Source organism: Ranitomeya imitator, chromosome 6 (assembly GCF_032444005.1).
Source record: "Ranitomeya imitator isolate aRanImi1 chromosome 6, aRanImi1.pri, whole genome shotgun sequence".
In the NCBI taxonomy this organism is placed as follows: Eukaryota; Metazoa; Chordata; class Amphibia; order Anura; family Dendrobatidae; genus Ranitomeya; species Ranitomeya imitator.
In genome coordinates this window covers 381,786,832-381,800,154 of record NC_091287.1, presented here as the reverse complement: position 1 = coordinate 381,800,154, position 13,323 = coordinate 381,786,832, and the positions used below count along the sequence as shown (strand labels likewise).

General features: G+C 42.3%; 1 protein-coding gene across 5 annotated transcripts in view; it reads left to right on the top strand.

The window, feature by feature from the left end:
- Positions 1–13,323, top strand: part of MTCL1 (microtubule crosslinking factor 1) — a 190,560-nt gene that overhangs the window by 29,990 nt on the left and 147,247 nt on the right. For all 5 annotated transcript variants that reach the window (XM_069731064.1, XM_069731065.1, XM_069731062.1 and 2 more), the window contains exon 2: positions 11,372–11,596. In XM_069731064.1, the coding sequence (XP_069587165.1) occupies positions 11,372–11,596 (225 nt within the window). The remainder of the gene's footprint in view (positions 1–11,371; positions 11,597–13,323) is intronic.

Genomic DNA, 13,323 nt, shown 5'->3' with positions numbered 1-13,323 from the left:
CGCTGTCACACATAACGAGATCGTTAGCGGGATCGTTGCTACGTCACAAAAAGCATGACTTTGCAACGATATCGTTAATTAAATCGTTATGTGTGAAGGTACCTTTAGAGTCTGCCTGGGGGGTGCATTATATTAAAGTCTGCCTATAGGGGACTGCATTATATTAGAGTTTGCCTATGGGGGGCTGCATTATATTAGAATCTGCCTGGGGGGTTGTCATGTTGGTCTGGGCCAGATGGAAAAGATGGGAAAAATAAACGATTCCATCAGAAAGAACGTCAGTAGTAAGTCATTATCTGTAACTGTGCTGTGATCTCTTATATGTTCTGTAGAGCTGGTATCTACCACTGACCATATGGCGGTAATATCAATGTTGGTCTTTATATAGAGATTATTTTCAGTAATAGCTCGGTCATCTGCTGAGGTTCTCCTCCACTATAAGGTTGCGTCACCCAGTTGTAATCAAGGTTACCTGGTTAGGGGTCCACTCAGAAGTTTTTCTCCCCCTGAACCCTAGCTACGACTCTGTCCGTAATGTATATGATGTAAATGTCCCCAGCACTTTCTGTGGTGTATATTCCCCCAGCGTCTCCTGAGATATATGTTCCTCTATGCCCCAATCCCGCCTGCCATGTATTAGCTTCCATCGGCACTGCTATGTATAGCACAGGTGATCGGAAGATTGAAGCCTCAATTCTCCTAAGGAGACTATTAAATACAGTAAAAAGGTTAAAATTTTCTTTTTTAGAAATATGAAAATAAATACTATTTTTTCCCACTGTATTTTCACCCAGCCCCTCCTGTGATATACATATGTGCCCCTGCCTCTCCTGTGATGTATATGCCCAATGTCTCCTTTGATGTACTTGATGTACAGATCCTTTGATGTACAGATCTCAGCGTCTCCTATGATGTAAGTGCTGCAGCCCCAGTGTCTCCTATGTGAAGCATATACAGTAGTCTGTGTCTCCTGTGTGATGTGTGTACTGCAGATCCCCCACTGCTTGAGTTCTATAAATGTAATGTGAGCAGTGATGAATTTCCCACTGTGAGGAGACCTAGAGTGTAATATGTATCTGAGTTTAGATCTTACTGCTGCAAATTCTTTTCAAAATTCACCGCAAAAATTCAAATGCACTTCAAATACCACCTAACATCATTGCATCAAAGAGGAAGAGCTTGAGTTATCACATTAGGGGCGAGTTAATTAAATGTTTGACCAAATGTTGCAGGATAAATTTCAAGTTGACAATTTTGCATGGCCCCTAAATGATAATATAAATATCCAAATGCCCCTGTCAGATAAAAGGTTCCCCACCCCGGCTGTAATGAAATGGTCAATAGCTGTCTTACGTCTTTTGCATACAACAATTCTAGAAAACCAAAACAGAAAAAACAAGGATCCCTAAAAAATAACTTTTAATCACAATAGTTAAAATAGAGGACTTTATACAACACATATGATAAAAAAGTACAGAATGTACCTACAGAACCCTGTAATGGACTATAATAAATCCTGCCTGTCAGTGGAGGTTGGCACCCTAATTTTCCGCGGTTGGCGCCCCCACTCCTCGACGGCTCACCCTTTTAAAGCCCTAAATGAAGCCTGTAATACAGGAAACCTAGTGAGCCCTAAAGTCCAATCCTATACTGATGACTACCTAACAGTGGAGGTTGGCACCCTAAATTTCTGCGGTAGGCGCCCCCACTCCTCGGCGGCTGGCCCTAGGGTCCCTAATAGTCCCTGTAATAGGGATAGACAAAAGATGATGTCCCAAACACACCTCCGATACCCGTGAAAAACACAAAAAAATGGAAAAATGAAAAACAAAAAAATAAACAAGAAAAAAGAAAATCAATTGCTATCACAGCTAATATATATTTTTTGCAAAAAACGTATCAACCAAATACCCTGTTTTTTACATCTTTTACTAGCACTTGCGGATTACTGCAACATTTTTTCAAACTGAGTGTTTTTGGTTTTACTATTCTCTTTTGTGTCTTCAGGTTTCTTGGTGGTGTGTGAACATGATCATACAGACTTGTTCACTGTGCAAGTAGCCCATGTGTTCCTGTTTCCATAATTGTTCTCTTGTGTCTACAAGACTGGGGAGTTCCACCACTCCTCTTGGGCTATCTGCACAAAAGCTGTTCTACCCTGTATGCACACATGGATTTTTCCTCTCTGAACCCTGTTCACACAGGTTATATACAGATGATCAGGTTTTTAAATACATCAGATAGGGATTGCATACATTAGTTAGGACTGCTCTGATAAGGGTATACCGTGAAGATTGGTAGAGCAGCTTAGTATACATTTTTTGCAAAAAACGTATCAACCAAATACCCTGTTTTTTACATCTTTTACTAGCACTTGCGGATTACTGCAACATTTTTTCAAACTGAGTGTTTTTGGTTTTACTATTCTCTTTTGTGTCTTCAGGTTTCTTGGTGGTGTGTGAACATGATCATACAGACTTGTTCACTGTGCAAGTAGCCCATGTGTTCCTGTTTCTATAATTGTTCTCTTGTGTCTACAAGACTGGGGAGTTCCACCACTCCTCTTGGGCAATCTGCACACAAAGTTATTTTTTAGGGATCCTTGTTTTTTCTGTTTTGGTTTTCTATTGTTCTAGGGTTCCAAATTATTCAGATTGTTTGGTTTTTTATACAACAATTCTACTCCTTTCTCACTTGTATTACTAGTGCACCTAATTATATTATAATTTGTATTTATTTTGTTGTGTTGATGGGATACAGTGTACATGTAAATACAGAGGGAGAAGCCTTTTTGGAAAGCTTTGCCTTCTTCGAATTTGCCTTGGCATACAGTACCTCCTTCCTGCCTTAAATTGAGTGCAAACCTAATAATAGTGTGTTCATATCCCAAGGGTAGCAGGCTGGTAATGGAATGAGTGCTTCTATCTTAGGAAATACATTTGAAACTTTATATTCTTACTCAGTTGCCATCACCATAACTGTAAATATTATTATTCTGCAATTTTCCTATTAGACCTGTGGCCTTGCAGCAAATCTGATACATATGTAGCACTGATTTGTTTGTTGTTTGTTCATTATATTGCATTGTGTTTCTGAAATTGCTATTTAAAGCTCATATTATCGGAAAAGTCAAATTCCCACATTTGAAAAGTGGTAGAATTGTAGCCAATAAGTTACATCTAAATGAAATCTATGCCAATTTATTTACTTAACTAGATGGTGGCTCGATTCTAACGCATCAGGTCGCACTTAGCACAGCCACGTAGTATATAGCACAGCCACGTAGTATATAACACAGCCACGTAGTATATAACACAGCCACATAGTATATAACACAGCCACGTAGTATATAACACAGCCACGTAGCATATAGCACAGCCACGTAGCATATAGCACAGCCACGTAGCATATAGGACAGCCACGTAGTATATAGGACAGCCACGTAGTATATAGCAGCCACATTGTATATAGCACAGCTCATTTAACACAGACAGCCACGTAGTATATAGCACAGCCACATAGTATATACTGTAGCAGCCACATAGTATATAGCAGCCATGCAGTATATAACACAGCCCACGCAGTATATAACACAGCCCACGCAGTATATAACACAGGCCACGAAGTACCCCTTAGACAATTATATATATAGATTTGCGCTAGATTTATGATTATATTTGCACTATTTCTAAAATCTGTATCAAAACGCATCACTGCCATTTTCTGATAAAGTACAGAACTTTTTGTAAAAATAAAACAAAAAGAATAATAAAGTGTTTAAAGGAAACAGCAATGGAACAAATCGTTAGAAGAAAAAACAATTACCATATATGACTGGTAATGCGTTACTCTCATATTGAAGTGTTTGTTGGGACATTAGAAAAAAAAACAGGACTTGCCTACAATGTATTAATACTGTAGGATTTACAGTACCGTATCATAGTAGATACCACTGCCATCCAAGAGTAACCTCAATGATTACATTTCAAACACTTTTTCTACCACAGTAAGTGCTGACTAGCTGACATCTTGTAGTCTGCTGCAAAAGAGAATGAGAATTGCCAACAGCTTGCAGTTAAGAGACTGAGCCTATGCAACATTGTAGAGAAAAGGTAATGGTCTCATAGGCAGGGTATTCAGTACCCCTATTAGTCTCTACATCAGATTCAAAATGACGGTCTATTTTCCATAGTGATTTTGATTAAAAAAATATGTTGTACTGATTATTATTTTTCATAAATTGCAGATACTAACAACTCCTATTTATGATACAGAGCTACAAATCCACTTGCGGTAGCCTATGAACTTTCTGCGAACATCTCCCAAAGTACATCTTAACAGATTTTGGGCTAATAATAAGTTCCACAATTGGATGTGGTCAGGAAAAATGTTCCTGTGTTGAGGTATCATTTAAATGTGCCCCTGCTTGTATTGTGCAATGGTTGTGTCCTACAATGCATAGCTGCTGAAGGTTCATAGTCGTCACCTGCGGTGTACTTAGAAATCATGGGGCCCCAGTGCAGAGGTTCTTACTCCCCTGTCACCTCTTAACAACAACAAAAAATATTTGGTAGTTTCACAGAAGAGCATAATTCACATCTTTCCCGCCTTTACAAAGTAATGTTCCAACTACTGAAGCCCGTATTCCCCCGTCATTGCACCAATAAAGTATGATTTCAACAAAAGTGCCCCCAAACACTGTATGATATCCCCACAGTGAATTTCTCCACAGTACCCTCCGCACACCAGTATGATGACCCTACTGTACACCAGCTCAACTTCCCCGGCAAAGTATGTTGACCACAATACAGTAGGATACCTCAATTATAACCCCCACACAGCCCTCTATGCCGTACTGTGTAATGGGCCTACATACAGTATAATGGCCCCCACAATTTACCACACTGTATAATGGCCCCCACTAGCCCTCCAAACAGTATAATGAACCACACACAACCCTCCACGCATTATCATGGATCCCACACAAACCTTCACAGTGTATAATTGCTTGAATACAGTATAATGACCCCCACATAGTCCTCCACAGAGTATAAGGGCTCCCACATATCCCTCCAAATATAATGGCCCCTACATAGCTCTACAAATATTATAATGGCCCCCACATAGCTCTCCAAATATTATAATAGCTCCCACATATCCCTCCATTTAGTATAATGGGCCCCATTGTCATCCATATTGTATAAGGCACCCCATAATCCTCAATATAGTATACTGCTCTCCCCATAGTCCTTCATATAGCATAATGCACTCTCCATAGTTCTTCATATATTAAAATGCACTCCCCATGGTCCTCCATACAGTATAATGTGCCCCCATATAGTCTAATGCACTTCCCATAGTCCTCCATTCAGTATAATGCGCTCCCCATAGTCCTCCATACAGTATAATGCGTTCCCCATAGTCCTCCATACAGCAAAATGCACTTCCCACAGTTCTCCATACAGCATAGTGCACTCCACATAGGCCTTCATATAGTATAAAGCACTTCTTGTAGTCCTTTACACACTAGAATGATTTCTTAATAGTGTTCCATAGACCATGCAGTATAATGCACCCCCCATTGTCCTCCATACAGTATACTGCACTCCATATAGTCCGTCATACAGTATAATGCACTCCCCATAGTCCTCCATACAGTATAATGCACTCCCCATAGTCCTCCATACAGTATAATGCTCTCCCCATAGTCCTCCAAACAGTCTAATGCACTCCCCATAGTCCTCCATAAATCATTTTAGCCACCACAATTTACTCATTGGTTTAAAAAAAAATAATAATACAATACTCACCTCTTCTACTAGTTCCCCCGCTGCTCTGCAGCAAGCATTCTGATGCACCGGCACATCTCAGCACAGCGGGCACCATGTAGTGATGTCATCACACCCGCTATGCTGAGACATCAGTCACAGAGGGGTAATGCTTTCAACTGTATCTGCATCCAGGATGACTATAAATTTGAACTTGTGATGATGGCTGGAGGGGAGGCGGTGGCAGGGCACTGTCCCCCTCGGCTCACTGGCTCCATAGCAGTCACGTGGCCTGCCACCATTGGTTGTATGCTACTGGGCGGCACATACCATAACTTCTGGCCATGAAAGAAAGCATGTGTCACTTATAATAAATGAGTTTACAAATAAAACAGCAGGGACTCAGCTGCTATTTGCTGAGGTAACTCATGTCCCTGTCCGTTTTATCACAGGAATGAGTGTTTCTGCCGCTTCTCCAGTCATGTGAGCTCTTCATAAATCAAGCCAGTGACATATAAGCTCATCGGTCGCTGGAGCTCCTACCTCGCTGACTTGATTTATCAAAGGGCCAGAGATGCTGCAGAAACACTCACTCTTGTGTTACCTCAGACATGGAAATGTATCACCTCTAAAAGCAGCAACTTAGAGTCCTTGCTGTTCCATGTGTATACTCACTTATCAGAACTGACTTACGGGTTTTCACCTTGGCCCTGAACTGAGGTATGTGCCGATTATGAACTGGAGCAGCTCTGCATGGTCGGACACATCCATTACACAGCACATAGCACAGGGGAATCTTTTTTCTGCCAAGGGCCATTTGGACATTTATACCATTCTTCGACCAGAAGAAGAATCCAATTTCACCTGTCAGAAGTGTAGACTAGTGGCCCTTTTAGAAGAAAAGGTGCGGGGTCTGGAAGAAAGAATAGCAACTTTGAAACTCATCAAAGAGAATGAAGACTTTCTAGACAGAACAGAAGCATCTCTACTGGTCACAGAAGGTGCAAAAAGTGTCAGAGAACCTCCAAAAACAGATGAGTGGAAGCATGTGACCAAAAGAAGCACGAAGACCATGGAGAAATCACCAACCACACAACTGGAGAACCGATATCAAATCTTTGTAGAGGATGAAGATGGCACACCTAAGAATGAAGCAATACCAGCAAGCAAAAAAGAAAAGGGCACACAGCAACAAGTGACAGCAAAAAGTACAGCCAAGAAGCAACGAAGAGTGGTGGTGGTGGGAGACTCACTACTGAGAGGCACCGAAGCAGCCATCTGCAGACCGGACATAACTGCAAGAGAAGTATGCTGCCTTCCAGGTGCGATGATCAAGGATGTGACCGATAGGATACCAAAGCTCTTCAGCTCCAAGGACGTCCACCCATTTCTTCTGATACATGTTGGCACCAATGACACGGCAAGGAAGGACCTACCGACAATCTGCAAGGACTTTGAAGAGTTGGGGAAGAAAGTAAAGGAACTGGATGCACAGGTAGTTTTTTCTTCTATCCTTCCAGTAGACGGGCATGGCACCAGGAGATGGAACAGGATCCTTGATGCAAACAACTGGCTAAGACGATGGTGCAGACAACAAGGATTTGGATTCCTGGACCACGGTGTGAATTACTGGTATGATGGACTCCTCGCCAGAGACGGACTACACCTCAACAAACCTGGGAAACACACATTCGCCAGAAGACTCGCTACACTCATCAGGAGGACGTTAAACTAGAAGAAGAGGGGACGGGAAGAAAAACATTAGACTCGAACAAAGACGACCCAGGAAAACATACTCAGAAGGGAGGTAAGAACATTTCTAAAACAATCCACAGTGAGGAGATTGGAACAAAACAAAATCCTCTAAACTGCATGCTCGCAAACGCCAGAAGCCTGACAAACAAGATGGAAGAACTAGAAGCAGAAATATCTACAGGTAACTTTGACATAGTGGGAATAACCGAGACATGGTTAGATGAAAGCTATGACTGGGCAGTTAACTTACAGGGTTACAGTCTGTTTAGAAAGGATCGTAAAAATCGGAGAGGAGGAGGGGTTTGTCTCTATGTAAAGTCTTGTCTAAAGTCCACTTTAAGGGAGGATATTAGCGAAGGGAATGAGGATGTCGAGTCCATATGGGTTGAAATTCATGGAGGGAAAAATGGTAACAAAATTCTCATTGGGGTCTGTTACAAACCCCCAAATATAACAGAAAGCATGGAAAGTCTACTTCTAAAGCAGATAGATGAAGCTGCAACCCATAATGAGGTCCTGGTTATGGGGGACTTTAACTACCCGGATATTAACTGGGAAACAGAAACCTGTGAAACCCATAAAGGCAACAGGTTTCTGCTAATAACCAAGAAAAATTATCTTTCACAATTGGTGCAGAATCCAACCAGAGGAGCAGCACTTTTAGACCTAATACTATCTAATAGACCTGACAGAATAACAAATCTGCAGGTGGTCGGGCATCTAGGAAATAGCGACCACAATATTGTACAGTTTCACCTGTCTTTTACTAGGGGGACTTGTCAGGGAGTCACAAAAACACTGAACTTTAGGAAGGCAAAGTTTGACCAGCTTAGAGATGCCCTTAATCTGGTAGACTGGGACAATATCCTCAGAAATGAGAATACAGATAATAAATGGGAAATGTTTAAGAACATCCTAAATAGTCAGTGTAAGCGGTTTATACCTTGTGGGAATAAAAGGACTAGAAATAGGAAAAACCCAATGTGGCTAAACAAAGAAGTAAGACAGGCAATTAACAGTAAAAAGAAAGCATTTGCACTACTAAAGCAGGATGGCACCATTGAAGCTCTAAAAAACTATAGGGAGAAAAATACTTTATCTAAAAAACTAATTAAAGCTGCCAAAGAGGAAACAGAGAAGCACATTGCTAAGGAGAGTAAAACTAATCCCAAACTGTTCTTCAACTATATCAATAGTAAAAGAATAAAAACTGAAAATGTAGGCCCCTTAAAAAATAGTGAGGAAAGAATGGTTGTAGATGACGAGGAAAAAGCTAACATATTAAACACCTTCTTCTCCACGGTATTCACGGTGGAAAATGAAATGCTAGGTGAAATCCCAAGAAACAATGAAAACCCTATATTAAGGGTCACCAATCTAACCCAAGAAGAGGTGCGAAACCGGCTAAATAAGATTAAAATAGATAAATCTCCGGGTCCGGATGGCATACACCCACGAGTACTAAGAGAACTAAGTAATGTAATAGATAAACCATTATTTCTTATTTTTAGTGACTCTATAGCGACAGGGTCTGTTCCGCAGGACTGGCGCATAGCAAATGTGGTGCCAATATTCAAAAAGGGCTCTAAAAGTGAACCGGGAAATTATAGGCCAGTAAGTCTAACCTCTATTGTTGGTAAAATATTTGAAGGGTTTCTGAGGGATGTTATTCTGGATTATCTCAATGAGAATAACTGTTTAACTCCATATCAGCATGGGTTTATGAGAAATCGCTCCTGTCAAACCAATCTAATCAGTTTTTATGAAGAGGTAAGCTATAGACTGGACCACGGTGAGTCATTGGACGTGGTATATCTCGATTTTTCCAAAGCGTTTGATACCGTGCCGCACAAGAGGTTGGTACACAAAATGAGAATGCTTGGTCTGGGGGAAAATGTGTGTAAATGGGTTAGTAACTGGCTTAGTGATAGAAAGCAGAGGGTGGTTATAAATGGTATAGTCTCTAATTGGGTCGCTGTGACCAGTGGGGTACCGCAGGGGTCAGTATTGGGACCTGTTCTCTTCAACATATTCATTAATGATCTGGTAGAAGGTTTACACAGTAAAATATCGATATTTGCAGATGATACAAAACTATGTAAAGCAGTTAATACAAGAGAAGATAGTATTCTGCTACAGATGGATCTGGATAAGTTGGAAACTTGGGCTGAAAGGTGGCAGATGAGGTTTAACAATGATAAATGTAAGGTTATACACATGGGAAGAGGGAATCAATATCACCATTAAACACTGAAGGGGAAACCACTGGGTAAATCTGACAGGGAGAAGGACTTGGGGATCCTAGTTAATGATAAACTTACCTGGAGCAGCCAGTGCCAGGCAGCAGCTGCCAAGGCAAACAGGATCATGGGGTGCATTAAAAGAGGTCTGGATACACATGATGAGAGCATTATACTGCCTCTGTACAAATCCCTAGTTAGACCGCACATGGAGTACTGTGTCCAGTTTTGGGCACCGGTGCTCAGGAAGGATATAATGGAACTAGAGAGAGTACAAAGGAGGGCAACAAAATTAATAAAGGGGATGGGAGAACTACAATACCCAGATAGATTAGCGAAATTAGGATTATTTAGTCTAGAAAAAAGACGACTGAGGGGCGATCTAATAACCATGTATAAGTATATAAGGGGACAATACAAATATCTCGCTGAGGATCTGTTTATACCAAGGAAGGGGACGGGCACAAGGGGGCATTCTTTGCGTCTGGAGGAGAGAAGGTTTTTCCACCAACATAGAAGAGGATTCTTTACTGTTAGGGCAGTGAGAATCTGGAATTGCTTGCCTGAGGAGGTGGTGATGGCGAACTCAGTCGAGGGGTTCAAGAGAGGCCTGGATGTCTTCCTGGAGCAGAACAATATTGTATCATACAATTATTAGGTTCTGTAGAAGGACGTAGATCTGGGGATTTATTATGATGGAATATAGGCTGAACTGGATGGACAAATGTCTTTTTTCGGCCTTACTAACTATGTTACTATGTTACTATGTTACCATCCTTCGGGGCCGTACAAACTCCACCCACAAAGTACATCCGGACTCTGGCACTGGTTTCAGGACGTAATCTTTCATTGCATGCCCTTCAGTAGTGAACACTGCGTGTGTATGCTAACAGAGCAAGAAGAAATTAATGAGCTGGTTGTAATCAAAATACACCTCCCTGTCCAAGAATGCGGTCCCTGAGAATCTGCCCAGGGGCCTGATAAAGGGTCATCGAGGGCCGTAAATGGCTCTCTGGGGCCTGATGTTCCTCACCCCTGACATAGCAGGAGCACATTTATAAGATCTCAGCACAGGAATATTTTTCTTTAACATCCAATTGTGAAACTTATTATTCCAAGATGTATTACTTAACATGTATTTTGCTCGTGGGATAACTCCTTTAAGGGAACCCGAACAGGCCATTTTTGAATCCTAAACAGCCACCATTACTTATCGCGTAAATTTAAAATGTTTTGGGACATATTCTGCAATATCGGATAGAGAAAAATTGCAAACTCTTTAAAACACCTTGTGCAGTTTGTAGATTTCCACTGAAGAGCCATCTGGGTGGTTACAATATCAGAAGAGTCACACAATCTGGGCTTTGGTAGATGGTAGAAGTGACATAAATTGAGTAGGGAATGGTAATCAAGCCATGAGGGTCGGGTTTGAAGCCTGAGCTACATGAATTTTCCTAATATTGTCACCGTGGCTGAAAAATGCTACCGTACTTGTTTTAAGTGCTCAAAAGTGTGAATCAGTATTTGTTATTTTACATTTTGCAGACCTTGTCGTCACTTTACATAGACACTAACTTTTCTCATAATTCTTGACCTGACCTTCAACAGGATGAGCTGGATGAGCTGCGAGCTGAAATGGAGGAGATGCGGGACAGCTATCTAGAGGAAGATGTTTACCAGTTGCAGGAGCTCCGACGGGAGCTCGACCGAGCCAATAAGAACTGCCGTATTTTGCAATACCGCCTCAGGAAAGCAGAGCAAAAAAGCTTAAAAGTTGCACAGACAGGTCAAGTGGATGGAGAGTTCATCAGGAGCCTGGAACAAGACTTGAAGGTAAAAGTAGTGTTTATAAGGTATTGGCATTATTAATGTGGTTGTCCTCATATATTGATGATAAATCTGTAGGATATCAATGGGTGTCTGACAGCAAGCACTCCTACCGATCAACTGATATCTCCTCCACCAATGGCCGAACCACAGCTTATCTCCTTTTTGCCTATCCTGTCATCAATATGTGAGTCCTAGACCAACCCTTTAACCTCTTCATAATGCAATAGGAGCAACAAGGTGTTGAAACCTAATTGGAATGTCTTGGCAATGTCATAGCACGCTGAACATGATCGAAGCCTATCGGGGTATGCCTCTCCTGAATTTCTCTTTCACTTCAACCATTTAGTCTTCTATTAATTAAAAATATCAGCTGACGAATTCCCACAGCTACACAAAGCCGTCAGTTCTGGCCTAGGCCGGGCCGTGTTGGGATTCCTAATTACTTTAGCTAGGACTCTTGGAGCACACATTGAAGTGCTTCCTGTCAGCGAAAAAAGACTTCCTAAGGCCATGTTCACACAGTGCGTTTTTTACCGCGGAACCGCGGCGGTTTTGCCGCTGCGGTTCCGCAGCTGTTTTCCATGCAGGGTACAGTACACTGTACCCTATGGAAAACAGGACACACTGTGCACATGGTCCGGAAATTGTAAAAAAAAAGACGCGCTGAATAGCTCCCGGAAAAAAGAAGGAGCATGTCAATTCTTTTTCCGGAGCCGCAGCGGTTCTGCACCCATAGACCTCCATTGTGAGGTCCAAACCGCAGTAAAACCCGCAGATCAAAAATATATCTGCGGGTTTTACTGCGGTTTGATGTGCAGAACCGCTGCAGCAGGAAGTGCGGGGAGCGGGCGGAAGTGCGTGGGCGGAGTGTGGCTGCCCCCCCCGTGTTCCGATCCCGCCCCCCCGTGCTCCGATGCCCCCCCCCAGTGCTCCGATGCCCCCCCCCAGTGCTCTGATGCCCCCCCCGTGCCCTAATCTCCCCCCCTTATACTCACCCGGCGTCCCGGTGTCCGTCCGGCCGTCTTCTCCCTGGGCGCCGCCATCTTGCAAAATGGCGGGCGCATGCGCAGTGCGCCCGCCGAATCTGCCGGCCGGCAGATTCGTTCCAAAGTGCATTTTGATCACTGAGATATAACCTATCTCAGTGATCAAAATAAAAAAATAGTAAATGACACCCCCCCCCTTTGTCACCCCCATAGGTAGGGACAATAAAAAAAATAAAGAATTTTTTTTTTTTTTTTTTCACTAAGGTTAGAATAGGGGTAGGGGTAGGGGTAGGGTTAGGGGTAGGGTTAGGGTTAGGGGTAGGGTTAGGGGTAGGGTTAGGGGTAGGGTTAGGGTTAGGGGTAGGGTTACGGTTAGGGGTAGGGGTAGGGTTAGGGGTAGGGTTAGGGTTAGGGGTAGGGTTAGGGTATTTTCAGCCATTTTAACCCTAAAAAAATTCCTAGAAAACACACAGACTCTGGCTAGAAAACTGCATCAAAAAAACGCATCAAAAAACGCATCAAAAACGGACCAAAAAAGGACCAAAAAAAGGACCTGCGTTTTCTGCCAAGAGCTGCAGTTTTTTAAAAAACAGTCAGGAAAAAAAAAGCATGGAAATCCTGAACGTGTGAACATACCCTTAGATCTGGGAGATATGCAGAAATGGCAAAGTGTACAGCTTTGGAACTGGTTCCAGAATTAGGCTCACATGCCAGGCTCTCTACTGAGCAAGGAGCTTCATTATG